Consider the following 26,604-nt stretch of genomic DNA (forward strand, 5'->3'; position numbering starts at 1 on the left):
CAATAAAGTAAGCAGTCATATTTTATTATAGTTCCTCTTTTCTAAAAACCTTAAAAACATTTTCAGCTGTTAATAGAAGATTTCTAGGTGTTGTGAGTTTAAATCATTTTATAGTTTTGATGTACTTCATGGAAACCTGGTGAAAGACCCTTTAAAAGCAATGTTCTGTTTCTGGGCAGCTGCTGGGGTATTCCCTGTTCATTTGCTCTCCATGGAGCAAAAAGCTCAATCTTACTTTAGAGCCTCTTGACCAGATTCCTGCTGCCATCTATCTGATAAGTGTGTAAATGAGTTTTGTTAACTAAGAGGAATAATGCTCTTGGTCTCCCAGTGACTAAAACTCAGCTGCTGTTTCTGACCTTGCCAGTGTACTTAACAGGAGATTTTCTCTATGATCTTCTCTGAATTTATTGTTTTCTTCTTTATAGATGATCATGGGAACAGCAATAGTAGTCATGTAAAAATCTTTTTACCGAAAAAGCTGCTTGAATGTCTGCCGAAATGTTCAAGTTTACCCAAAGAGAGGCACCGTTGGAACACTAATGAGGTAGATAAATTTCTATTTTTAGGGGTACAATTTTTTTTAAGGGCAAACTCGCTAGGTCATTTTGCATAGTATTACTTTATATTAGCTTTAAATTCAAAATATTGAACTAGGAAATTGTAAATGAGAAGAATACTTAATTTGGATTTGACAGAAACCAACATGTTTTTTGACCTATCTCTGATCTGCTTGGCTTGTGTTGAAAACTATCAAATGTGCACGCTGACTTACTAAGGTAGCATGAGTTTCTTCTGTCTCTGGGTTTTGTTGCATTTTGGTGTGTTGCATTTGGTGGTTGACTGTTGCATCTCAGTTAAACCTTAGTTCTTACGTTGTCATGAATTGATAAGGGTACAGCTCCAGTATTCTACAGAATGTGCCGTGTCTTGACAATGTGAAGTTTCTGTAGAATTTGGAAGGGCAGGGTTCTTATTAGCAAAATAGCTCTTGTCCTCTCTGATGAAGAAAGTTTGCATGGAGAATTAACTGGTTTACCTTAACGATAGGAATTTGTATTAAGAATGAAGGCTGTATAGTAGGTTGTTGATCTGACATTCAGTTAGAAGGAAGATTGATGAAGTAGAGTGAATCAGAGTTTATTTTGTTGGATGATGTTTCCTTTTTTGGTAAATCTTAATCTGGAAGTCTTAATGTTAGGGGTGGATTGCTTTGTCATCTTTTTTATTTTGAAATCTGACTATTTCAATTTAGGGTCATACCCATTTAGTGTGGTGATGAGAATTGGGTCTGTGTCCATCATGCTGGGAATTCTGTTCCTTTAATTCAAATGGCTGGGGTTATTGGTTTTGCAAAGTTGGTCTCAATCAATTCGTGTTGCTGGTTCAACATTTATCAGTACTTCCAAGTTAAATTATAAATATAACACCCTGCCCTGTATTGGGCACTCAGTTTTATTAAGATACAAGAAGAAAATAGTGCTGCCTATTTACCCTTATTTTTAAAAAATTGTTTTCTCAAATTCTTGACTTACAATGCTTTTGTTTTGAGTTATGAGGTTATGTGAAAGTCTCTTCACTTATCCTAGTTTACAGAGTTAAATAACCTCATAGTTTTGTTACCTTGTCTCAACTGATTTTAAACTTCTTTTAAGGTATGCCATGCATATTTTGATTATTTGAATAAATTATATTTCCCCCCTCAGACAGAATACTTTTGTTTTGACAAACAGCTAGTTTGGAGGCCTGTTGTTTTAATCAGTCATCTATTAACTGTTTCAAACATTTTAGACATGAAAACAAAGTAAAGGTGCTGAAAATTAGTCCTAATCGTAGATCATTACTCTGTCAGCAAAATAGCACAATTTGGGAGCCATTCAGTAAGTCAAAACTAGGTCATGAAATATTAAAGAACTCAGTAAGTTTCTTAGTAATGCCTGAAACAGGATTTGATGCTATGTTATTATACATTAGTTCCAGTTTTTTAATAAATGTAACAAAACATAATTTTTTCAGTATTATCTTTTTATATAATTGGCAATATTTTAATTATGACTTGAAATTATATTTGAAACCAGCAATTGCTTAGTGAGTTAAAGTTAGTGGTCTTAAGAGTCTTACAAAGCTGTAGGTAACAGTGTCAGAAATTTAGTTCGTAGATTATTTAGATGAGTGGCTTCAAAACTTTTTTGGAACTTTTGAGCACAGCCCTTCAACTTTCACACATTTGTTTACCTCTGAATTATTTACGTGTTCCACCTTACTAATATTTTAGATACATTATGAAACACCCAATAAGGAATTTTTATAGAGGACAAAATTAAGAGGCAGATAAGAAGTCATTCTTCTAGGACCCAGTACACCTAGCCCCTCGGAGACCACTGGTTTAGGTCCCAGTGTGGCTTAAGTTCAAGTCCTAAGAGGGGAGACTGCATCCCCTTCCGACCGGTGCAGTGTGAGACTGGGGTCTGAGAAATGTGGGGTGTTTGCACGAGCTGTCACTGCTGCTGAAATGTGGGTAGAAGAGCGTGTGCTCCTGTGGAAGGCGGGGGCGTGGCAGGGGGGCTCGGCTGGCAGGGGCCAAGGCACACGCCCTCTTCCCTTGCCATCGGTTGTGCTTTTGGTGATCTCCCTGCTGAAAACCGACAAAAACTCCTACGACAGAACTGAATTCAAAGGCTGGCCCATATTTCTGTGTGGAGGACTTTGGCTTTTTTTTCTTGTTGATTTTTGGCTTTAGGAAAAAAACGGGAATCTTGGAGTGACAGCAGGAGTTTTTAATTCTGTAGGGTGTTACGTGGTGATGGTGACATGTCATTTTTTTTTTTTTTTTTTTTTTTTTTTTTACTGGCTCGGGTAATAGGAACAAAACAATTAGTACTCCTGTGAAAGTACTTGTTTCTCTGACCTGGCTGGGTTTGGCATTTTCCCGTGTCTTTCAGCCTGCCATCCTTAATGTCGCCACTGAGACCTGAAGGGGCTGTGTCGCAGTGGGGCTTTGTGGCCCCAGGTAAGGCGGAGTCAGTCACGTTCAGGCAGCATTGCCCGTGGAATCTTCAGTCGTTCAGGGAGTAGAGTGTAGCCACCCCGCTTTGCGAAGGGCCCGCCCTCCCCCTGGGGTTGGGGTAGCTTGCCGTGTTCTGGCGGAGGACCCCGTGAAGGAGTAGGCTGCTGCTTAGGGGCTGTGTTGTACAGAAACTACATTCCTGTTGATCCCACTTCCTGGGACCAGGCACTCGCACTGGGAGGGGCACGTGGCACCAGCGCAGTTGCGAGCACAGCCGATGTGGGTGTTTTCCATCTCACTCTCTGCACAGCATCTGTTCGCCAAGTAGACTGGCGACCGGGGTTGCCTGTATGAGATGTCAACTGTCATCTTTCTCTGTCACCCGTGTTTCTCTCTCTCTCTCTCTGATGGGTGTATACAGTTGAGTTCCTGGGTATAATTTGACTCCTCTGTACTTTTGAGACAGTCCTTTCCTCAGACCTGTGTTGTAACATCTGCGGTTACTTGAGAAAACCCACCGTGTATACCGTGCGTGTGCATCCACTGAGAGAGGGAGGGCGAGCTGGTGCCCTTTCACATGTCGCCGCGTATCAGCACCCGCTCCCTGCTGGTGACTGGGTGCTGTGTATCGTTAGTTCTGAGCCTTCTAATGATATTGCAAGGTGTGTAATGTTTCCTTTTACAGACGAGGGAGTGCGGGTAGAAAGTGGTGAAATAATTCGGTCAAGGTAGCACACTTGACAGGGCCTGTCTCTCTGTGCCTGAGCTTCATTTCTTCTACGTTGCTGATTAATTCTTGGGAACATTCATTCTACTGTGTGTCGTAGAATTAAAGACGCATAACCCTTAACCACATTAGCGTACCTGGCAGATCCATTCTGGAATTTAGTTTCGGATTAAAAAGAGTTAATATAAGATTAGTACTGTGGGTTCACATGCAAATTTGGTAAAGCTGAAAGTCACTGAAGAGGAAGACTCTTAGACGATAAGACCGATTTTAGGGCCTACTTAAGCACTTTTAACCTTTTCTAACTCACTGGAGTAAGTAAGATCTCCTGCCCTTCTTGAATGTTATTTGCAATTGCAAAATAACTGTTGTATCTAAAAACAAATCAATTTTAGATTATGCTTTCTCAGCCATAAACACTCTTTTCCCAGGTTCTGAAAACAATATGGAGATGGTGATGATGGTCATGATGGCAGCTAACATTTATTGACCATCTACTGTTATGCTAGGCACTGTTGAGTTCTTTCTGTGAATAATCACATTTACTCCTTGAACTAATACTATGAGGTAGGTTTTGTGATTATTCTTACAATATAGATGAGGAAACTTGAGCCACAGGGATGTTAAAGTACCTGAAAGCGGTGGCCTTGGAAGTCCAAGCCTATAGCCTGATTTCGGAGTCCCTACTTTCCTACAGTTCTGTCCCGAAGAACGATTTCAAATAAGACTTTCCCAAGATCTCGTGCTGTTTAGTGACTTCTGATCCTTTTGTTTTTATTCATTTGCTTCTTTTTTCACTTTGCATTTTCCAGTATTATACATAAACTTAATGTATTTTTTTCTGAGGATTAAAAAAAAAAAGTAGCAAACACTCATTTCTTAGGGAAGGAGTTTTGACTCTTAATAGTGAATATTCACATGTGGGCTCTGGATGAGGAAGAAAATATATTAGAAGATAGAAATTTTGTACCTGTGCACAACTGGAGGGTTGATAGGCTTGATGTTTATATCCTGGGCAGGAGAGAGAGAATGTATTAAACACAGAGGACATTTGTTAAAGAACCAACTCTTATTTCATGATCAGTTTGGTAGTCACATCTTCATTAGGTGAGCTATTACAATTTTCTGCATTTTAAGTTAATATTTTTAGAGCCCAGAGCCAGAAATAATTATGCTAATGCAGCTTTCTGATTACACAAATGACGACTTCATAATTACACGTATTAGTGCTCCATATATGTTGTCCAGACTGAAATTCCTTTTGTTTAGTCATTAATTAGCTGTTTGACTTAAAATGTAACTACTGCATTCCCCACTTGCTGGATCTGGATTTCAAATGGCATTCTTCCAAAGCCAAACTAATGCAGCACCATGAACCTTTTATAATGAAAATGTCCTCCCTCCCTATGTTCAGATCATTTTTGTGTGCTGCTATTTTTGAACTATTAATGCTCTTTCGTTTGTTTTTCCTCTAATACAAAGTTTCTCCAGAGTAAGCAAACAAAAAAGAATTCTAGTTTGTATTGATCTTAAAGAAAGTTGCAGCACAGGTTTGTAGTTAGTGATAGCTTCAGAGATTTTCATGTTAAATGCATTTTTTAAATGGTAAAAATGTCTATCGAGGGAGCAGTACACATATAGACTGATGCATTCTCAGCCATACCAGAGAAGCTGAAGAAGAAAAACTCCTTGAGTATAATGCTTTTCAGAGGGAGAGAAGTACCCTTTTAAGTCCTGAATGCTTTTTTCCCTCAACTTTTTATATTCAAGTAAGAAAAATGGACTTTATGACTTTGAAAATTGTTAAATTATATTTCATTTTGGTTATTTTGTTTTAACAACAAGAAGCCACCTTTAAAAAAGTTTTAAAATCATTTTTTTGTATAGGCATATATTCTTGAGTATTTTTGTATTTTTACTTTTTGTCTGTATAACTTACAAAGTCATAGATTTAGGGCTGTACTTTTTTCATTGATTGGTTTTACTAGTGTATTTACATATTATCTTTTCGAAACATAGACCCATATTTTGGGGGGATCATTTAAGACTCTTTAAATTTCCAAGATGTGAGCTAAACTGAAAAGTATTTTTATACTCTGATCATAAAGGTGAGTGAGATACTTTGGCAGTGTTAAGGGTTTTTTAAAATTTAATTTATTTACTTTTGGCTGCATTGGGTCTTCGTTGCTGTGCATGGGCTTTCTCTAGTTGGGGTGAGCGGGGGCTACTCTTCGTTGCGGTGCGTGGGCTTCTCATTGCAGTGGCTTCTCTTGTTGCGTGCGGAGCACAGGCTCTAGGTGCACGGGCTTCAGTAGTTATGGCATGCAGGCTCAGTAGTTGTGGCTCGTGGGCTCTAGAGCACAGGCTCAGTAGTTGTGGCACGTGGGCTTAGTTGCTCCGCGGCATGTAGGGATCTTCCCGGACCAGGGCTCGAACCCATATCCCCTGCATTGGCAGGCGGATTCTTAACCACTGTGCCACCAAGGAAGCTCCAGTGTTAAGGGTTTGACTGGTCCCAGGTCATGCTCTGAGGCCAGGCAGGGCTTTTCTGGTTAAATCACAAGAAGGAAAATGCACACATGACCCACAATACACAGAGCCAGGTTTTTTTTTTTTTTTTTTTGGCGGTACGCGGGCCTCTCACTGTTGTGGCCTCTCCCATTGCGGAGCACAGACTCCGGACGCGCAGGCTCAACGGCCATGGCTCACGGGACCAGCCGCTCTGCGGCATGTGGGATCTTCCCGGACCGGGGCACGAACCCGTGTCCCCTGCATCGGCAGGCAGACTCTCAACCACTGCGCCACCAGGGAAGCCCAGAGCCAGGTTTTAAGAGTGAAAGTGTTTGATTTTTATATATGGTACCAAATTTGTAATTAAATGTTAATTTTGTAGCAGTTGGATTAGCTGTAATTCCTCTGTTTAACTTAGTGTGAAGTGAGGTAAATGGATACTGAGATCCAAATGAGCACAGGCCTGTTTGTCAGACAGCCTGCGTCACCTTGGCGTTGGTGGTAGCAAAGGTAGCAGCAGAGGGTGCATTGGAAAGCTGGAGGCAGCACGTCCTTCCATGTCAGTGAGGGGAGACAGGAGAAGAGAGATCAATACGGATGGGGTTTGGCTCTGAGGAGCAGTAAAAGAAGCAGATCTTATTACCTGCAGAGAGTGGGGTGGTGTTTATAAAATTTGAATAAGGTGTTAAAGAAATCCTTATTTAAAGGAAGAACATTTCTGTAGACCCAGCACAGTTTGACCTAAACTATTTTTATTATATTACTTCAAAATGTAGCACATAGAAGAATATTTGGCCCATACTCAGTGTTCAGTAAATATTTGCTGGATGAATGAAATATGGAAAAACACAAAAAACTCAGGATAAATTTCTTAATTCTTAGAATTCTTCTGTGAATATAAAACTCAAATAGATATATACATTACATAAAAGAAACCACAAAACTAATAAAATTTATATTAAGAACATTAGTTCAATGCAATGGATGATGTTTTGCCCAAACTAAATTGGCTCTTGCAACATGAATATAACCCTGACTGTTCTTAGGCAGGTTCTTTTGAATTTGGCACGTGGCACTACTGTGTGCCCTGCAGTTATCCCGCGCCTCCCCCACTGAACTAGTCATAAACAGCTTTTTGCTCAGCAAGCCTTTCTCTAAGTCTGTCATTAGGCCTTGGTGCAAATATATCATTTAGTCTTAAGTTCACTTCTGGTTTTTCTCATCAGTTCAAGAACAACTTAAATGACACTACTGGATACCCCTGCCACTGTAATTGCAAACCATAGACTTGAGCAATGAATTCGCGTGTTAGAATATATTTGTTATAGGTTTTACTTTTTCAGATTGTGAATTAAGATGTGAAATGAAAACTTTCTTAGTGAACCCAAGGATCACTGATGTCTTGGAAAGGATACAGAGTTGGCAGGTTAGAAACAGGTATAGTCTTGGCTCTGCCCCTAGTCAGCTGAGTGTTAGGTATGATACCTGCTAAGCCTCTTTGGTGTCTTTGGTGGTCGTGTGAGGTTATGCTTTGAGACCTTTAAAGATTTGTCTTAAGCCCAGCTCTCCAGTTTTGGAAGCTAGATCACTGTTGCTTCCAGAGTTGTTTGAGAGTGCCAGCTCGGGAGTTTACTTTTTTTTTTTTTTTTTAACATCTTTATTGGGGTATAATTGCTTTACAATGGTGTGTTAGTTTTTGCTTTATAACAAAGTGAATCATTTATACATATACATATGTTCCCATATCTCTTTCTTCCTGCGTCTCCTTCCCTCCCACCCTCCCTATCCCACCCCTCCAGACTGTCACAAAGCACCGAGCTGATCTCCCTGTGCTATGCGGCTGCTTCCCACTAGCTATCAACCTTATGTTTGGTAGTGTATATATGTCCATGCCTCTCTCTCTCGCTTTGTCACAGCTCACCCTTCCCCCTCCCCATATCCTCAAGTCTGTTCTCTAGTAGGTTTGTGTCTTTATTCCTGTCTTACCCCTAGGTTCTTCATGACATTTTTTTTTTAATTCCATATATATGTGTTAGCATACGGTATTTGTCTTTCTCTTTCTGACTTACTTCACTCTATATGACAGACTCTAGGTCTATCCACCTCATTACAAATAGCTCAATTTCATTTCTTTTTATGGCTGAGTAATGTTCCATTGTATATATGTGCCACATCTTCTTTATCCATTCATCCGATGATGGGCACTTAGGTTGTTTCCATCTCCGGGCTATTGTAAATAGAGCTGCCATGAACATTTTGGTACATGACTCTTTTTGAATTATGGTTTTCTCAGGGTATATGCCCAGTAGTGGGATTGCTGGGTCATATGGTAGTTCTATTTGTAGTTTTTTTTTTTTTTTATTTGTAGTTTTTTAAGGAACCTGCATACTGTTCTCCATAGTGGCTGTACCAATTCACATTCCCACCAGCAGTGCAGGAGTGTTCCCTTTTCTCCACACCCTCTCCAGCATTTATTGTTTCTAGATTTTTTGATGATGGCTATTCTGACTGGTGTGAGATGATATCTCATTGTAGTTTTGATTTGCATTTCTCTAATGATTAATGATGTTGAGCATTCTTTCATGTGTTTGTTGGCAGTCTGTATATCTTCTTTGGAGAAATGTCTATTTAGGTCTTCTGCCCATTTTTGGATTGGGTTGTTTGTTTTTTTGTTATTGAGCTGCATGAGCTGCTTGTAAATTTTGGAAATTAATCCTTTGTCAGTTGCTTCATTTGCAAATATTTTCTCCCATTCTGAGGGTTGTCTTTTGGTCTTGTTTATGGTTTCCTTTGCTGTGCAAAAGCTTGGAAGTTTCATTAGGTCCCATTTGTTTATTTTTGTTTTTATTTCCATTTCTCTAGGAGGTGGGTCAAAAAGGATCTTGCTGTGATTTATGTCACAGAGTGTTCTGCCTGTGTTTTCCTCTAAGAGTTTGATAGTTTCTGGCCTTAAAAAAAAACAACTCTTAATCATCCTTTCATTTTATTTTTATGTTTAAGGTGTACAATTCAGTGGTCTGTAGTATGTACACAAAGTGGTGCGCCCATCACCACCATCTAATTCCACAACATTTTCATCACCCTCTGGGGGTTTTCTTTCCCTCTGGCCTTGGTGGAGTCGGCACCTTCAAGGGGCAGGCAGCTTCTCTTCAGGGGGCTGCCTGTTCTTCTTTGGTATCTTCTCCAAGTTTTCATACCCGTCTAGCACTGGAGTTGACAACTGAAGAGTTTGTGCTTTTACCCAGGTCTTAATGTATAGCGCTGTCTCCTGACATTGTTTTTTAAAATGTTAAAGTGCAAATGAGGATGCATTTTGGACCCACATTTTTTAAGTTGGATGGTAGGGGCTTGTAGAGTTTTCAGTTGCATTAAAACTCTGTATATTCTGTGGAGTCTTTATCGATGGGCTGTGTGGGGATAAAAGAGCCCACTGCTTTCAGTAATGTTGGGAGATTTTGGTGGTGGTGACTCCCATGAGGAGAAGCTGAGCCCCACTGAAACGTCAGCTGAGACAGAAGAGGGGAGAACACCTGGAAAGGCTGGCATTCTTAAAAAAAAATTTTTTTTAAAAATTTATTTAATTTTGGCTGTGTTGGGTCCTCGTTGCTGTGCGCGGGCTTTCTCTAGTTGCCGCGAGCGGGGGTTACTCTTTGTCGCGGTGCATGGGCTTCTCATTGCAGTGGCTTCTCTTGTTGAGGAGCACGGCTCTAGGAGTGCGGGCTTCAGTAGTTGTGGCTCGTGGGCTCTAGAGCGCGGGCTCAGTAGTTGTGGTGCATGGGCTTAGTTGCTCCGTGGCATGTGGGATCTTCCCGGACCAGGGCTCGAATGTGTGTCCGCTACATTGGTAGGCGGGTTCTTAACCACTGCGCCAGCAGGGAAGCCCAGCATTCTTTAGCTTAGTGATTTTCTCGCCGAGCTGGCGTCAAAATTACCTGGAGGGCTTGTTAGAACCCGGATTGCTGGGCTCCACCCCAGCGTTTCTGCCCTAGTAGGTCTGGGGTGGGGCCTGAGAATGGGCGTGTCTAACGTGTTTCAGGTGAAACTCATCAAGATGAGGAATCCCGACATGTATTCTGAGCAAGTTCACTTGGCGTTAGTCTCAGCTTTGCTACCCCTCAACCACTCAGGTATATTTCAGTGTGCGTTGGCTATATGGGATGTAGTTATGCTTTCTAGAGTCTTCTTCTCATGTCTCATGTGCCTAGAAGTCAGGAAATGCAGTTATTTTTGGGGTATTTACCTAAAGTTAATATAGGGAGCCCTTTTTAAAGTATGGGTGGCAGTGGTAGGGGTATGTGGAGGCATATTCCAATTTTTGTGACTTTTTTTTTTTAAGAGGGAGCATGAAGGATAATCTCCACCCTATCCCCTCCTTCTATCTCCATTTGGCCCAGATAGCTGAAAACAGCCGAATCCTAAAGCTGACAGCATCTACCTACTTACCTACCTACTTGTCTACCACCTTCCAGTCTTTTTAATACTACCTACCAAATGTTTCTAATGATAAATTATGTTGTCTTGGTGATTATGAAATCCTGTTGGAGATTTTAAAAGAAGTTCCTAAAAAAATAACCTGTTTTCTAGTTCTAATGCTTTTTAGAAGACTGGGGGAAAAAAGAAAAAGTGCAAAAAGAATTCCTTTCTAGATGGATGAGAAACCACAGATGGGCTGGGGTGAATGTGATGAAAGATAAGTATGTGTTTGGGAGAGTGTTTTCTCTGTTAGGGAGAATTTTATGGGCAGGATGTGTGGATTTCATGGAGCTTTCTCATATGCTTCAGTGGTTGTGTGTTCTCTGGTCTGGTGAAGAGTGTAGAGTTGAAATAAATGTAACATTTAAAGAACCTGCTGTTTACATTTGGGGAGAAATGTGGAAAGTGGGAGAAGCTCCAGCTCTGGGGAATTGAACAGGGTTTAGTGGGTGTGTGTGCGTGTCCAGGTCGGGCAGCTGCGGTAGAACCAAGGTGGAATTCTGAGGCAAGCTTCATTTAGCGCTGAATTCACTTTACTGGGATTCCAAAGGAGTTGATGGAAAAAAGGGAGAGGTTCCTGTGTCCAAGAAACCAGGAAGCTGAAAAGTAGCTTGACCTGGGCTGGAAACTAGAGCCGCCTGAGCCTGAAGTTCAAGCGAGCAGGTGCCTGAGGGGCTGGGCTCCAGGTATAGTCACAGACGACACCCTTGAACCCAGGCCACGCCTTCTATTTTTTGCTGTTTTTTATTATTAAGATTTAAGTTTTAGAGTGGTTTAAGGTTCACAGCAAAATTGAGGGGAGGGTACAGAGAGTTCCCATACGCCCCCTGCCCCCTCATTTGTGCACTCTCTCCCACTGTCAACATCCCCCACTGGAGTGGTACCTTTCTGCAGTCAGTGAACTTACGTCATCGACATGTCATCATCATCCAGAGTCCATAGTTTACATTACGGTTTACTCTTGGTGTTGCACATTCTGTGGGTTTGGACAAATGTATAATGACGTGCATCCATCAGTGTAGTTTCATACAATGATTAGATTAGTTTCACACAATGATTTGATTAGTTTTACTGCCCTAACAATCCTCTGTGCTCTGCCAGTTTATCCCCCCAGCCCCTGGCAACTGCTGATCTCTTTATTGTCTCCACGGTTTTGTCTTGTCCAGAATGTCAGAGAGTTGGAATCATACAGCACGTAACCTTTTCAGATTGGTTTCTTGCACTTAGTAATATGCACTTAAGGTTCCTCCATGTCCTTTTATGGCTTGGTAGCTCATTTCTTTTTAGCGCTAAATAATACTCCATTGTCTGGGTGAACTGCAGTTTATTTATCCATTCACCTGCTGAAGGACATCTTGGTTGTTTCCAGGTTTTGGCAATTATGAATAAAGCTGATATAAACATTCATGTTCAGGATTTTGCATAGACATAAGTTTCCATCTCCTTCGGGTAAATATCAAAGAGTGCAACTGCTGGATTGTATGGTAAAACTATGTTTAGTTTAGTAAGAGACTGCCAAAACTGTCTTCCAAAGTGGCTGCACTGTTTTGTGTTCCCACCAGCAATGAATGAGAGTTCTTTTTCCTCCGCATCCTTAACCAGCGTTTGGTGTTGTCCGTGTTCTGGATTTTGGCCATTCTAATAGGTATATAGTGGTATCTCATTGTTGTCTTAATTTGCATTTCCTTGGTGACATGTGATGTGGAGCATCTTTTTTTTGGTTTTTATAAATTTATTTTAAAAAATTTTATCTGATTTTGTCTGCGTTGGGTCTTCATTGCTGCACGTGGGCTTTCTCTAGTTGCGGAGAGCTGGGTCTACTCTTCATTGTGGTGCGTGGGCTTCTCATTGGGGAGCTTCTCCTGTTGTGGAGCACAGGCTCTAGGAGCGTGGGCTTCAGTAGTTGTGGCATATGGGCTCAGTAGTTGTGGCTCGTGGGCTCCAGAGCGCAGGCTCAGTAGTTGTGGCGCACGGGCTTAGTTGCTCTGGGGCATGTGGGATCTTCCCAGACCAGGGCTCAAACCCGTGTCCCCTGCTTTGGCAAGCGGATTCTTAACCACTGTGCCACCAGGGAAGTCCCTCAAGTTGATTTTTGTGAAGGATGTAAGGCCTGTGTCTAAATTCACTGTTTTTGACACATGTATGTCCATTTATTCCAACACTATCTGGAAGTGTTGGAAAGACTGTTTTTACTCCACTGTATTGCCTTTGTTCTTTTGTCAGAGATCAGTTGATTATGTTTACGTGGGTCTATATTTGGGCTTTCTATTCTGTGTTTCACTGATCTATTTGTCTATTCTTCGGACAGTATCGCACTGTCGTGATTATTGTAGCTTCGTAGTAAGTTTTGAGATCGGATGGTGCCAGTCCTCTGATTTTGTTCTTCTCATTCAATGCTAAGTTGGTTATTCTAGGCCTCTCCTTGTAAACTTTAGAATCAGTTTGTTGCTGGGATTTTGATTAGGATTGTGTTGAATCTATAGATCAAGTTGAGAAGAACTGACAATAGTGAGTCTTCCTATCCATGAATATGAACTATCTCTCCATTTATTTAGTTTTTTAAAATTTAATTCATCAGAGTTTTGGAGTTTTCCTCATATAACTCTTACACATATTTTGTTTTTATACCTAATTCCTTTTTTGGGGGGTGTGCTAATGTAAATAGTATTGTGTTTTAAATTTCAAATTTCGCTCGTTCATTTCTGATGTATAGGGAAGTGATAGACTTTCTATTATTAATCTTGTATAATCGCTTATTAGCTCCAGGAATTTTTCAAGAAGCCAAGCCCCCGAAAGAGAGACCATCATTTTGTGTGTAGCTCATGCCTGAAATAGTTCTTTTTTTTTTCTTTTTTTCTTTTTCTGCGATACGCGGGCCTCTCACTGTTGTGGCCTCTCCCGTTGCGGAGCACAGGCTCTGGACGCGCAGGCTCAGCGGCCAGCTCATGGGCCCAGCCGCTCCACAGCATGTGGGATCTTCCTGGACCGGGGCACGAACCCGTGTCCCCTGCATCGGCAGGCGGACTCGCAACCACTGCGTCACCAGGGAAGCCCAATAGTTCTCTTTTAAAGAGTTCAGTGGGTATCACTGTTGGGAAGGGGGAAAGTCTCAACACAGAAGGTCAAGGACAAAGTGTTGAGAGGTCACACCCTCTTAGTGCGCTCTGTGGGGGACAGAGAAGCTGCCAAGAGGGAGGCTTTCCAATGTTACCTGGGGTTCTTATTTAGGAAAGGCTGCAAAAGGCTGCCTTTTCAGGAAGAGAAGGGGAAAAAACACTTAAATACAAGTTTAGAAAGAATTGAAAGAAAGGGAAAATGTCATCTGCTTCCCATTTCTGAGGAAGGATACATTAAAATAGCTTCAGATTAAGCAGGATCTGTAAAATCGAGGTCAGAGTGTAGTCATTTCCCATTTTTCCTGACATGTCTTTAAACTATGTGGTGACAGGCTCCCCTTTCCCGGCATCAGAAGACCAGTTGTTCATGTGCGTTTTAAAGTTTTACTTCATTTTTGTTGAGCGAAATTGAGACTTCCTAACTCTAATCATTTAAGAATCATTTTTGTTAAATGCTTGAATTATTATCAATCGAGACTTTGTATTTAAGCATTTTCCAGTAATTTTTAACAATCCACTCCTCAGGCAATTCAGAGAACCTGCTGTGTGGTGCTTATGTATCTTTTATTTCATAAATGAGGATAGTGAGACATAAGTGTTTTGGAATCAGCATTGATCATCATCTAATATAGCGTATAATTTACTTCTTTTTATTGTGTATTGTGTGGCTGCCCCTGCTAGGCTGTCAGGTCCTGGTGGATGGGACTCCTCATGTGCTCTGTTCACTGATGGATCCCAAGAGCTTAGAATTAACTTAGGGGCACCTACTGGGTGTTCAGTGACTGTGCCTTAAATAAACGAGTGCGTGAAGAATCCAACAACAGATACTGTTTAGGTCTCTACTCAAGTGTGCTGCTAATATGTCATCCCTGAGTGCGACAGCCCGGCTTAGTGATAGTCATTGGTGTCGCCAAACAGATCTACGGGAGCTGCCCCTGAAGAACTTGAGACCTGGAGGAGAGGGTGGGAACGTGTGCTCCCTGCACGCGAGCAGCTTCCAGCTTCCCTCCGTCACAGGAGGGAGGATCGAGGCAGCACGCTCACTTGTCTCAGACCCCGCGGTTCTCTGCGTCAGGGTGAGTGAGGGGGAGGCCGGAAGCAAGGCAGGAAGCCTTGGGGGAGGGAGGACTTTCCCCACCCCGACTTCACACGGTGCAGCCCAGGTTGAAAGATGGCCAGGTCACCCCGAAGCCTGCCATCAGAGAGGAACAGTCGACTTTCTGATGTAAGCCTCTTCAGACATTTTCCTGTGCTGATGCGGGCATATATTTTATTATTTGTTAACTCAGAATGGGTTTACTATACATGTAGTTTTGTAGCCTGGCTTTTCTCCTAATATGTTGCGTATATCTTGGGCCTTTTGGACAGTGAGCCACAGCATCGTGTTTATTGACCTCAGCCTGCTGGTATTCCATTGGGTTTCGTGCCTTCATTCATGCCTTCGGCAATATTTTTGAGGGCTAATATGTGCCAGGCACTGGTTGAGGGTGCTAAGGATCCCAGACAGACGAGGCTCCTGTTGCCATGCAGCTTATAGTTTAGAAGGGAAGACAGTACACGAGCAAGTAAGTAGATAAGAATTTCAGAGAGTGCTAAGAAGAAAACAGAACAGAATACTGAGGTGTGAGCACGTGAGGTGGGTTGGTTGTGGAAGGCCTTTGTTTAGAGGCATTTGAGCGGAGATCCGAATGATGAAGGTGGGCTGCTTGAGGATCTAGGGGAACATTTTAGGCAGAGGGGATAGAAGTGCAAATGCGCTGAGGCAGGAATGCACTTGGCTTGAGGAACAATATAGGCAACATTGTGGCTGGAGCTGAGCGGACATCGGGAAGATGAGATCGGCAGGGTAGGCAGAGGCTGGATCCTGAAGTGCTTTGTAGGCACAAAGACTTGGAATTTTACGAGTAACAGGAAGTCATCAGAGGCTGAACTATCAGGAGGTGATAGGCATAATGTGGATTCTTTATTTTCAAAGCTGTTCTCTGGCTGCTCTGTGACTGATGGGGAAGCAGAGAGGCCAGTTAGAGGCTGTTGCAGTAATTGGCGATCTTGGGAAGAGACAATGGAAGCAGTGGAGAAGGTGAAAAGTGGGGTGTCTTTTGGAGGCAGAGGTGTCAGGACTCATGGGATTGGATATGGGGGGTGGGGGAGGAGAGATCAAGACCGGTTCCTCGTTTGCAGCCTCAGCTACCGCACTGGTGCTGGTGTTCATAGCTGAGACAAAGGAGGCCGAAGGGGGTGTGGCGGGGGTGGGTCACTAGTGCTCTCCCGGGCTGTATCGACTGGAGATGTCTCTTAGATACTGAAGTGGCTGTGCTGAGTGGGCCACTGTCTCGAAGCCTGAGTGAGGTCCTGTCTGGAGACATAAATTGGAGAGCTGCTAGACCGGATGAGATCACTCTGGGGCAAAAGATGGATGGAGAAGGGAGGAGATAAGCCCTGAGTGGAGTGGTGGGGAGCCAGCCACGCAGGCTGCGGAGAGCCAGGGAGTAGAGGGGAACCAGGCAAGCGGGAGCTGGGAGCCGGGAGAAGGAGGGGCCCAAGGAGGCTGTATCGGTTTTCTATTTGCTGCTGTAACAAAATGACCACAAACCGAGTGGCCTAAAGCAGCGCAGATTTATTGTTAGAGTTCTGTAGGTCGGTCAGCCATCTGGCAAGGGTCTCACTGGGCCAGAATCACGGTGTGGCCAGGGCTGCGTTCCTTCCTGGAGGCCCCAGGGGAGGCTGTTCCCTGGCCTGCTGCACCTTCTAGAGGCTGCTCACGCTCCGGGGCTCGGGGCCCCTCCCTCCCCGTTCAAAGCCATCGACGTGGGGTCTCTCCGACCCCACTGTGCCGTCACTTCTCTTTCTCTGACCTGACCTCTCTCTTCTCCCTCTTCAGTTTTAAGGACCCCTGTGGTTCCATTGGGTCCACACAGATCGTCCAGGATCCTTTCCCTATTTTAAGGCCGGCTGATTAGCAACCTTAATTGTTCTATATTTACAGGTTCTGGTGATTAGAACATGGCTATCCTGGGAGGGGGCACTGTTCTTCCTGCCACAGAGGGTGTCGTCAGAGGGGATGGAGTAGTCAAGTGAGGGCGGGGCCGCCACCGCTGGGTTTGGGCACCGGGAGGCCCTTGGTCACCCTGGTGAATGGTTCCAGTGGAATGTGGGTAGAAGAGCCAATGAGGCGAGGATGGCAGGTGTTAAGGATTCTTCCGGGAGTTTTGCAGCAAAGGAGAGAAAGTTGTGCGACGAATTCCAGAGGAGCAGCGTGTAGTGGGAGCCCTAATGTAGCACCGAGGTGCGGGGAGGCCTCTCTGAGGCAGACATGAGCGTAGTGTCTGTTGGGACAGCTTACCTGAATGAAGAACCCAGAGTCGAACCAAGACGTGGTTTATAGACATGAAGGTGCCTGAAGAAAGAGTTAACGTGGTTATTCTGAAATACGGAGCAGACGTACTGATGCCTCTCTGCTTGCCCCTGGGCCAGTGGGCAGAGCCCTGGTCATCGGCGGCCGCGCCTCAGCACGTCAGGTGCTCTGTCACCCCACGGGCGGTTGGCCACATTTCTGAAGTCAGCGTGGAACTCGTGCCTTTTATCCCTCGGGGACTGGCTGTGGCCTGGCCACGACTCAGTGCTTCGGTGAGAGTGTGTCCTATGTGCAGTGCAGAGCTGCAGTCCCTTCCTGTCCTTTCCTTACTTCATTACGTTTTAATGACATTCATACCCAACAGTATTTATCGAACGCTAGGCTCTGGGGAAAAGAGGGGCGAACAAAACAGGTCCCTGCTCTGTGGAGCTTGCCTTCTGGAGGACCTGTCTCAAACGAATGGGTACATCCGAAGCTGTCATAAAGCTGTCATCTCCCTGGAGGCGAGGCATTAAGTTTGCGCGGTCCACTCTCTTCTGGAAATCTCAGGTGCTCCAACCAGCTGGTGGACCCTCTGTTTACCTCGTTACTGTGGCACCTGCTGGGAGGTGACCCGTGTTTCCTGCTCCTTACCCGCAGCTGCCCACAGTTACCCCTGCTCTTAGGAGCTAATTCCCACTTACGCTCTTTCTCTGAGAGGTCTTCTTTTCCTTTCTTTCTTCCTTCTCCGGCTTAAATTCCAGAGTTCATAGTCACTCTCTTACAGGTACCTTGACTCTCCTGTCCTCCTGTCCTCCTCCTCTCACATCGAGCTGGACAAATCCCGATCCTGAATGAACCCTACCTGCTGGCTTCTCTGTGCCTTCACCCAAGCAGCTCAGTGTTGCTGGAGAAACAAGATAAAGACTCAGACTTGCGTCTCTCTGTAAATTCTTGATCCCCAGCGTCAAGTGGGCAGTGACCACTACCCACAGTTTTGTGAGATTCCCCTCCAGCTGCGCGTGTTCTCACTCTCCACAGCCACGTCATACTGCCTGCATTCTTCATGCTAGACCACCCCTTCGCCGTCACCACCACCCCACGCCTCTCAGCCCCTGAATCGCCCCCAACGTTTAGCAAATAAAGGCAGCGGGTGCTCTAGAGCTTCCTGCCACCAAGCCGGGACTGTGTCTTCCCTCCTGTCAGAGGCTGGTCTGTTCACGTGAGCTCTGGACGCGGACCCTCTCCTCTCCAGGGACTTCAGTCCGGCGGTTGTTTTGTGTTCTCCTGCATCATCCGTCCCTCTGTTTGTACCAGATCGTTCTGATTCACGTACAGAGGTCTTCTGGGTGTGCCCAGTCTGCAACAGAAAATGAACAACCTCCCTCTCCATCAATAGCCCCATTTTAAAATCCTCAACATCAAAACTTCTCAAGAAAGTAATCCACATATTTCTTCCACTTTATCGGTTTCCAGTTATTCTTCACCTATTCCTGTCCCCCCTCCCTCCCCTGCCCGAAACTGCCCATCTTTTCCAACATCATACAAATCGCCAAACCCAGGAGACACGATCCTCACTTTATGCAGCCTCTTAACAGCTTTCAGCGTGGTCGCCCCTCCCTTCCGCCTGAGGTGCTTCTCTGTGCTGACACCCTCCTCTGGGTGTTCCTCCTGCCTCTCGGACCACCTCCCCCCGCCCCCCAGTCAGATCTCTTTTCTCAGTCCAGCCTTTCCAGGGTGAAGTTCCCTGGGGCTTCTGCCCTCCACATCTCTTCTCATACAACGTTCTCTCGTTAAGTAGTTTCAGCTCCTAACAGAGCTCAAAATACTGTCTACATGTTTCAAATTAAGCCCTGACTTTTCCTCATTTACTCAGATGCCTTACTTACACCTCAGACATAATCATCCAGAACTGAACTATCGGTCTTTCCCCAGATCTGCTGCCCCTGCAGTGGTCCTTATTTTTTATTTCACCCCCAAGAGCAAGTGCAGCCCCAAACCCTATCAAGCCGCCCCCCTCCTCTCTCTGTCACAGGGTTTCTCGGGCCCTTTTGCATTCGAGTGAGGAAGCCTGTGGACATGTTTTCAGAATCAGTCTTGAATAGTTATAAAAATCTTAATGAAACACAGATTTGTGACATGGTGCTATATATACTTCTTAAATGTTCTTAAATAACAGATCTAGTGGTGGGTCTGTAGCTACCATAAATTTGAAGTAATGATAAACACAAATGATACTTCATAGTAATGATAGTAACAGGGATTAAAAAAGAGTCTGAGATTCAAAAGTCACAGGTACTGCCCGTATTGCTGAGTCGTTGCCTGTATTCACAATTAAACACAATACTGTATTTCATTTGGAGGTTACTGACAGAAGGGTGTAGTTCTTTTCGCATCCAAGTTCATGGACCCCCTGTTCTATCTTCACTTGTTTAATCCTTCCAGTTCCCATCGTCACTGTCAGCGCTGCTCACCAGCACGTCCACAGGAGCCTCCTACGTGCCTGCCATGCCTCGACTCTGGACCTCCTCTGGTTCATTCTCCCCACAGCAGCCAGAGTTACCTTTTTAAAATAGTAAAATGCAAATCAAATCACGTTTCTTCCCCAGCTTGCACTCTTCAGGAGCTTTCACTGCTCCCTGGGTATAAACTCAAGCACATTAAGGTGCCCGGCGGAGCCTGCCTCTCTCTAGCCTTACCCGGGGCCCTCCCTCCCTCCCACGCTTGCTGAGCTCCAGCTCCCTCCCTGCTTCCAGGTCTTCACCTGTGCCTGGCTCTTCCCCACCTCAGGGCCCTGGAACATGCTGTTTCCACCCTTACTTACACTCAGTAATCTATTGCCGCGTGACGGTGTTACCGTAAACTTAGCAGCTTTAAACACCATATGTTTTTTACCTCACAAGTTTTTGTGGGTCTGGTGTCCAGGCCCGGCTTAGCTGGGCCCTCTGCCTTAAGGCTGCATGCAGTCAGGTTGCCGGGCAGGGGTGGAGTCTTATCTGAAGGCTTGATTGTGGAAGGAGACGCTTTGTAGCTAAGGAGGTTGTCGGCGGCGCTTATTTCCAGGTGAGCCAATGTACTGTGGACTTCAGTGTCTCACTGGTCATCAGCTGAAGATGGCCCTCAGTGCCTCTTTACCTGTGTCTTCCTAACACGGCCACTTGGCTAGAAGCCAGCAAGGGGGAGAGAGTCCTAGCAAGAAGGATGCTACAGTCTTATGTGATGGAATCACACGCACGCGCTCACTCCCATCCCCTGGCTGTGTTCTGTTGGTTAGAATCGATTCGCGGTCACGCCCGCGTTCAAGGGGACGGGTTTGCGCAGGAGGCCAGGGTCATGGGAGCCACTGTAGGGTCCAGCTCCCTCCCACCCCACCCTCAACCCACACACCTGTACTTGAAAGAAGAAACAAATTTCCACACGCCTCTCCGGAGAAACGCCTCACATACAGGATCCCTGTGGTCAGGCCACCGTGTGCCAAACTGTACACGACACGCAGGAGCTGAATCTACCTCTTTAGGAATTTGCGGTCCTGAAGACGTTCAAGGTAGTAGATTCAAACAAGGGGGAGAGGACGTCTTCCTCAGATTTCTCCTCATTCCTCTTTTCTTTCTTCCTTTCGTTCACCAGCATGTACACAGTTCCTACCATGTGCCAAGTGCTGGGGTTAGAAACAGGAGGAACACGACAGGAGCTTGCAGTTTGGAACTGTGTTTCTCAGTTGAATACTTGTATTTTTGAACTGGAAGGTCTGGCAGTTTTCAAACTTAAAAAAAATTTTTTTTGAGTGTTTGAGCCTTTCTTTCCAAACATAAACTTATGGGTAAGCTGAATCTGTAAGACAGATGAAAGTGGAGATGCTCTGCTTGAAGCTGGGGAGTGGGGCCAGCTCTTCCCGCTTGGGCTTCTGGCCACCTCCAGCGGCAGCTGCCCCAGCCAGCCCTTAACCCTGGCTGTTAGCAAGCAAGGTTAGAACACGACTGCTGTCGTCCACGCCGGCACTGGAGCTCAGGAAGCTGCCGCCCAGAGGGGGAGACCAAGTTAGTGCAGACCAGGTCCATGCACGCTCTGGACCAGCGGCTCTCACATGGGGCCGGTGCTGCCCCTTCAGAGGGTGTTTAGCAACAAGTGGGATAGCTTTTGGGGTGTCGGAGTGAGTGTGTGTGTGGGTGTTAGGTGATTCTGTGCAAAGTGGTCAGCATGCCCCCCGAGAAGCCCAGTCCTGCTCCTGCTCCCAGGCCCGCGCTCTGTCTCTGTGTTGGCGGTTCTCACTCCTGGCCGCGTGTTAGAGTCACCTGGACAGCCTTTTTTTTTTTTGGCTCCGTTGGGTCTTTGTTGTTGCGCACAGGCTTTCTCTAGCGAGCGGGGACTACTCTTCGTTGTGGTGCACAGGCCTCTCATTGCAGTGGCTTCTCTTGTTGCGGAGCCCGGGCTCTAGGTGCGCGGGCTTCAGTAGTTGCGGCACGCAGGCTCAGTAGTTGTGGCTGGTGGGCTCTAGAGCGCAGGCTCAGTAGTTGTGGTGCACGGGCCTAGTTGCTCCGTGGCATGTGGGATCTTCCCGGACCAGGGCTCGAACCCGTGTCCCCTGCTTTGGCAGGTGGATTCTCAACCACTGCACCGCCAGGGAAGTCCTGAACAGCTTTTTAAACATACCAGGGCCTGAACCCCACCCCTGAGCAATTAAACTGAGGTCTCTGGGGTGGGGCCCTGGGCTTGGGGTTTTAAAAGCTCCCTGGGAGATTCTAAAGTGCAGCCAGGTTGGGAATCACCGCCTTAAATCTTCTGTTGACTGCTTTCAGAAGAAGTCTTCACTGTAATTAAACAAATTGTTGTTAAAAGTAAGCAAAAGGAAATCTAGAGGAGAACATCTGTAATAGATAAGTGGGCTTTATTAAATGTGCAGTTACTTTATTAGAGCACAGATCATTGGAACGAACTGACACTTTGGAATTTGGATTAAAACTCTTTAAGCCACAGATAACATCAAAGTCTGGTGTCTGTGACGGCAGAGGTTTTCTGTTTCTGTTTTTTTCTGTAGCCTTCTTTATCCTTTTTTCCCTTCTGAATATTTCAGCCTGATATGAAACACCTATTTGTAACAAATCACTTTTTCTTTCCTTCCCATAGTCCATCTCCATCAGTTAGATGCTCTTCTTTATTCATACCTTAAGGTTCTTTTCTGTCTGTTCCATTACCCACCCAGTCCCAAAACGCTGTGACAGTGAGCATTTCTGATGACGTGGCCATCCAGTTCGGAAAGACACCGTACTTTACAAGATGATCAGTTTCTGAGAAACTTATTAGAAAACTTTATATTGTTGGCTCGGGGAAAGATCTGGAAAAATGACCAAGACGTTAGCTCAGACCTCATGGAGGGAGTTGAGAGGGTAGGTATTGGCTACTAATGACCTCTCATAACTTTTCATTGAGGATAGTCTTACTAGTCTGAAAGTAATTATAAGCATCCTCATTGTACATTCCCATAGTTCTTTTACCGTACTGTTTCTGTCTGAAACTGACATAATCTCACCATGACAACAAATTTAGTATGATTTTTAAAATATTTCACAGATATATAGTGAAGATTAATCTCACTTTGCTTTCTAACTTTTACCAAAATATTTTTTTCTCCATGCCCACTCATTAATTTTTGATTTTCTTACTGTTTAATTCTTTTTTTTGCATTATTCATCTGTACCATTGAATTATCTGCTTGTCATTTTCTGTAAATTGATGCCAAGTCTAAATGGTTTAGACCTGTACCATTTCACTCTTTTATGAGATTGCATTGGAAATACAATTTAATCTTTAGTCAGGTTGACTTTTTTTTTTTAACTTTATTTATTATTTTAGCATCTTTTAACATCTTTATTGGAGTATAATTGCTTTACAATGGTGTGTTAGTTTCTGCTGTGTCACAAAGTGAATCAGCTATACGTATACATATATCCCCATATCCCCTCCCTCTTGCATCTCCCTCCCATCCTCCCTATGCCACCCCTCTAGGTGGTCACAGAGCACTGAGCTGATCTCCCTGTGCTATGCGGCTGCTTCCCACTAGCTGTTTTACATTTGGTAGTGTATGTATGTCAGTGTTACTCTCTTACTTCGTCCCAGCTTACCCTGCTCCCTCCCCACATCCTCAAGTCCATTCTCTACGAATGTGTCTTTATTCCTGTCCGGCTCCTAGGTTCTTCAGAACTTTTTTTTAAAAAATTTTTTTTAGATTCCATATATATGTGTTAGCGAATGGTATTTGCTTTTCTCTTTCTGACTTGCTTCACTCTGTATGACAGACTCTAGGTCCGTCCACCTCACTACAGATAACTCAGTTTCGTTTCTTTTTATGGCTGAGTAATATTCCATTGTATATATGTGCCACATCTTCTTTATCCACTCACCTGTTGATGGACACTTAGGTTGCTTCCATGTCCTGGCTCTTGTAAATAGTGCTGCAGTGAACACTGTGGTACATGACTCTTTTTGAATTATGCTTTTCTCCAGGTATATGCCCAGTAGTGGGATTGCTGGGTCGTATGGTAGTTGTACTTTTAGTTTTTTAAGGAACCTCCATACTGTTCTCCACAGTGGCTGTATCAACTTACATTCCCACCAACAGTGCAAGAGTGTTCCCTTTTCTCCGGACCCTCTGCAGCATTTATTGTTTGTAGAGTTTTCGATGATGGCCATTCTGACCAGTGTGAGGTGATGTCTCATTGTAGTTTTTTTTTTTTTTTTAACATCTTTATTGGATCATTGTAGTTTCGATTTGCATTTCTCTGATGATTAGTGATGTTGAGCATCCTTTCATTGTTTGTTGGCCATCTGTACGTCTTCTTTGGAGAAATGTCTATTTAGGTCTTCTGCCCATTTTTGGATTGCGTTGTTTGTTTTTTTGATGTTGAGCTGCATGAGCTGCTTGTAAATTCTGCAGATTAATCCTTTGTCAGTTGCTTTATTTGCAAATATTTTCTCCCACTCTGAGGGTTGTCCTTTTGTCTTATTTATGGTTTCCTGTGCTGTGCAAAAGCTTTTAAGTTTCATTAGGTCCCGTTGGTTTATTTTTGTTTTTATTTCCATTTCTCTAGGAGGTGGGTCAAAAAGGATATTGCTGTGATTTATGTCGTAGAGTGTTCTGCCTCTGTTTTCCTCTAAGAGTTTTATAGTGTCTGGCCTTACATTTAGGTCTTTAATCCATTTTGAGTTTATTTTTGTGTATGGTGTTAGGGAGTGTTCTAATTTCATTCTTTTACATGTAGCTGTCCAGTTTTCCCAGCACCACTTATTGAAGAGGCTGTCCTTTCTCCATTGTATATTCTCGCCTCCTTTATCAAAAATAAGGTGACCATATGTGCATGGGTCTATCTCTGGGCTTTCTATCCTGTTCCATTGATCTATATTTCTGTTTTATTGCCAGTGCCATACTGTCTTGATTACTGTAGCTTTGTAGTATAGTCTGAAGCCAGGGAACCTGATTCCTCCAGCTCCTTTTTTCTTTCTCAAGATTGCTTTGGCTATCTTGAGATTATTATTATTATTATTATTGCTTTGGGGTCTTTTGTGTTTCCATACAAATTGTGAAATTTTTTGTTCTAGTTCTGTGAAAAATGCCGTTGGTAGTTGGATAGGGATTGCATTGAATCTGTAGATTGATTTGGGTAGTGTAGTCATTTTCACAACGTTGATTCTTCCAGTCAAGACCATGGTATATCTCTCCATCTGTTTGTATCATCTTTAATTTCTTTCATCAGTGTCTTATAGTTTTCTGCATACAGGTCTTTGTCTCATTAGGTAGGTTTATTCCCTGATATTTTATTCTTTTTGTTGCAGTGGTAAAGTGGAGTGTTTGCTTATTTTCTTTTTCAGATTTTTCATCATTAGTGTATAGAAAGGCAAGAGATTTCTGTGCATTAATTTTGTATCCTGCTACTTTACCAGATTCATTGATTAGCTCTAGTAGTTTTCTGGTAACATCTTTAGGATTCTCTATGTATAGTATCATGTCATCTGCAAACAGTGACAGCTTTACTTCTTCTTTTCCTATTTGCATTCCTTTTATTTTTCTTCTCTGATTGCTGTGGCTAAAACTTCCAAAACTATGTTGAATAAGAGTGGTGAGAGTGGGCAGCCTTGTTTTGTTCCTGGTCTTAGAGGAAATGGTTTCAGTTTTTCACCACTGAGGATGATGTTGGCTGTGGGTTTGTCATATATGACCTTTATTATGTTGAGGTAAGTTCCCGCTATGCCTACTTTCTGGAGGGTTTTTTATCATAAATGGGTGTTGTATTTTGTCATAACCTTTTTCTGCATCTATTGAGATGATCATATGCTTCTTCTCCTTCAGTTTGTTAATATGGTTTATCACATTGATTGATTTGCATATATTGAAGAATCCTTGCATTCCTGGGATAAACCCCACTTGATCATGGTGTATGATCCTTTTAATGTGCTGTTGGATTCTGTTTGCTAGTATTTTGTTGAGGATTTTTGCATCTTTGTTCATCAGTGATATTGGCCTGTAGTTTTCTTTCTTTGTGACATCCTTGTCTGGTTTTGGTATCAGGGTGATGGTGGCCTCATAGAATGGGTTTGGGAGTGTTCCTTCCTCCGCTATATTTTGGAAGAGTTTGAGAAGGATAGGTGTTAGCTCTTCTGTAAATGTTTGATAGAATTCGCCTGTGAAGCCATCTGGTCCTGGGCTTTTGTTGGAAGATTTTTATTCACAGTCTCAATTTCAGTGCTTGTGATTGGTCTGTTTGTATTTTCTATTTCTTCCTGGTTCAGCCTCAGAAGGTTGTGCTTTTCTAAGAATTTGTCCATTTCTTCCAGGTTGTCCATTTTATTGGCATATAGTTGCTTGTAGTAATCTCTCATGATCCTTTGTAATTCTGCTGTGTCAGTTGTTACTTCTCCTTTTTCATTTCTAATTCTATTCGAGTCTTCTCCCTTTTTTTCTTGATGAGTCTGGCTAGTGGTTTATCAATTTTGTTTTATCTTCTCAAAGAACCAGCTTTTAGTTTTATTGATCTTTGCTATTGTTTCCTTCATTTCTGATCTGACCTTTATGTTTTCTTTCCTTTTGCTAACTTTGGGGTTTTTTTGTTCTTTCTCTAATTGCTTTAGGTGTAAGGTTAGGTTGTTTATTTGAGATGTTTCTTGTTTCTTGAGGTGGGATTGTATGCTATAAACTTCCCTCTTAGAGCTGCTTTTGCTGCATCCCATAGGTTTTGGGTCGTTGTGTTTTCATTGTAATTTGTTTCTAGGTACTTTTTGATTTCCTCTTTGATTTCTTCAGTGATCTCTTGGTTATTTAGTAGTGTATTGTTTAGCCTCCATGTGTTTGTATTTTTTTTTTTTTGCGGTACGTGGGCTTCTCACTGTTGTGGCCTCTCCCGTTGCGGAGCACAGGCTCCGGACGCTCAGGCTCAGCGGTCATGGC

The 26,604-nt window shown here is 43.6% G+C and overlaps 1 protein-coding gene across 8 annotated transcripts in view; it reads left to right on the forward strand.

Annotated features, from left to right (window-relative positions):
* CAMTA1 (calmodulin binding transcription activator 1) overlaps window positions 1-26,604 on the forward strand; it is an 897,244-nt gene that overhangs the window by 34,110 nt on the left and 836,530 nt on the right. For all 8 annotated transcript variants that reach the window (XR_004351166.1, XM_032641038.1, XM_032640933.1 and 5 more), the window contains one exon: window positions 429-547. Coding sequence is in view for 7 of the 8 variants with exons in the window: in XM_032641038.1 (XP_032496929.1) it covers window positions 429-547 (119 nt within the window). In the remaining variant the exon portion in view is untranslated. The remainder of the gene's footprint in view (window positions 1-428; window positions 548-26,604) is intronic.

Source organism: Phocoena sinus, chromosome 1, assembly GCF_008692025.1.
Source record: "Phocoena sinus isolate mPhoSin1 chromosome 1, mPhoSin1.pri, whole genome shotgun sequence".
NCBI lineage: Eukaryota > Metazoa > Chordata > Mammalia > Artiodactyla > Phocoenidae > Phocoena > Phocoena sinus.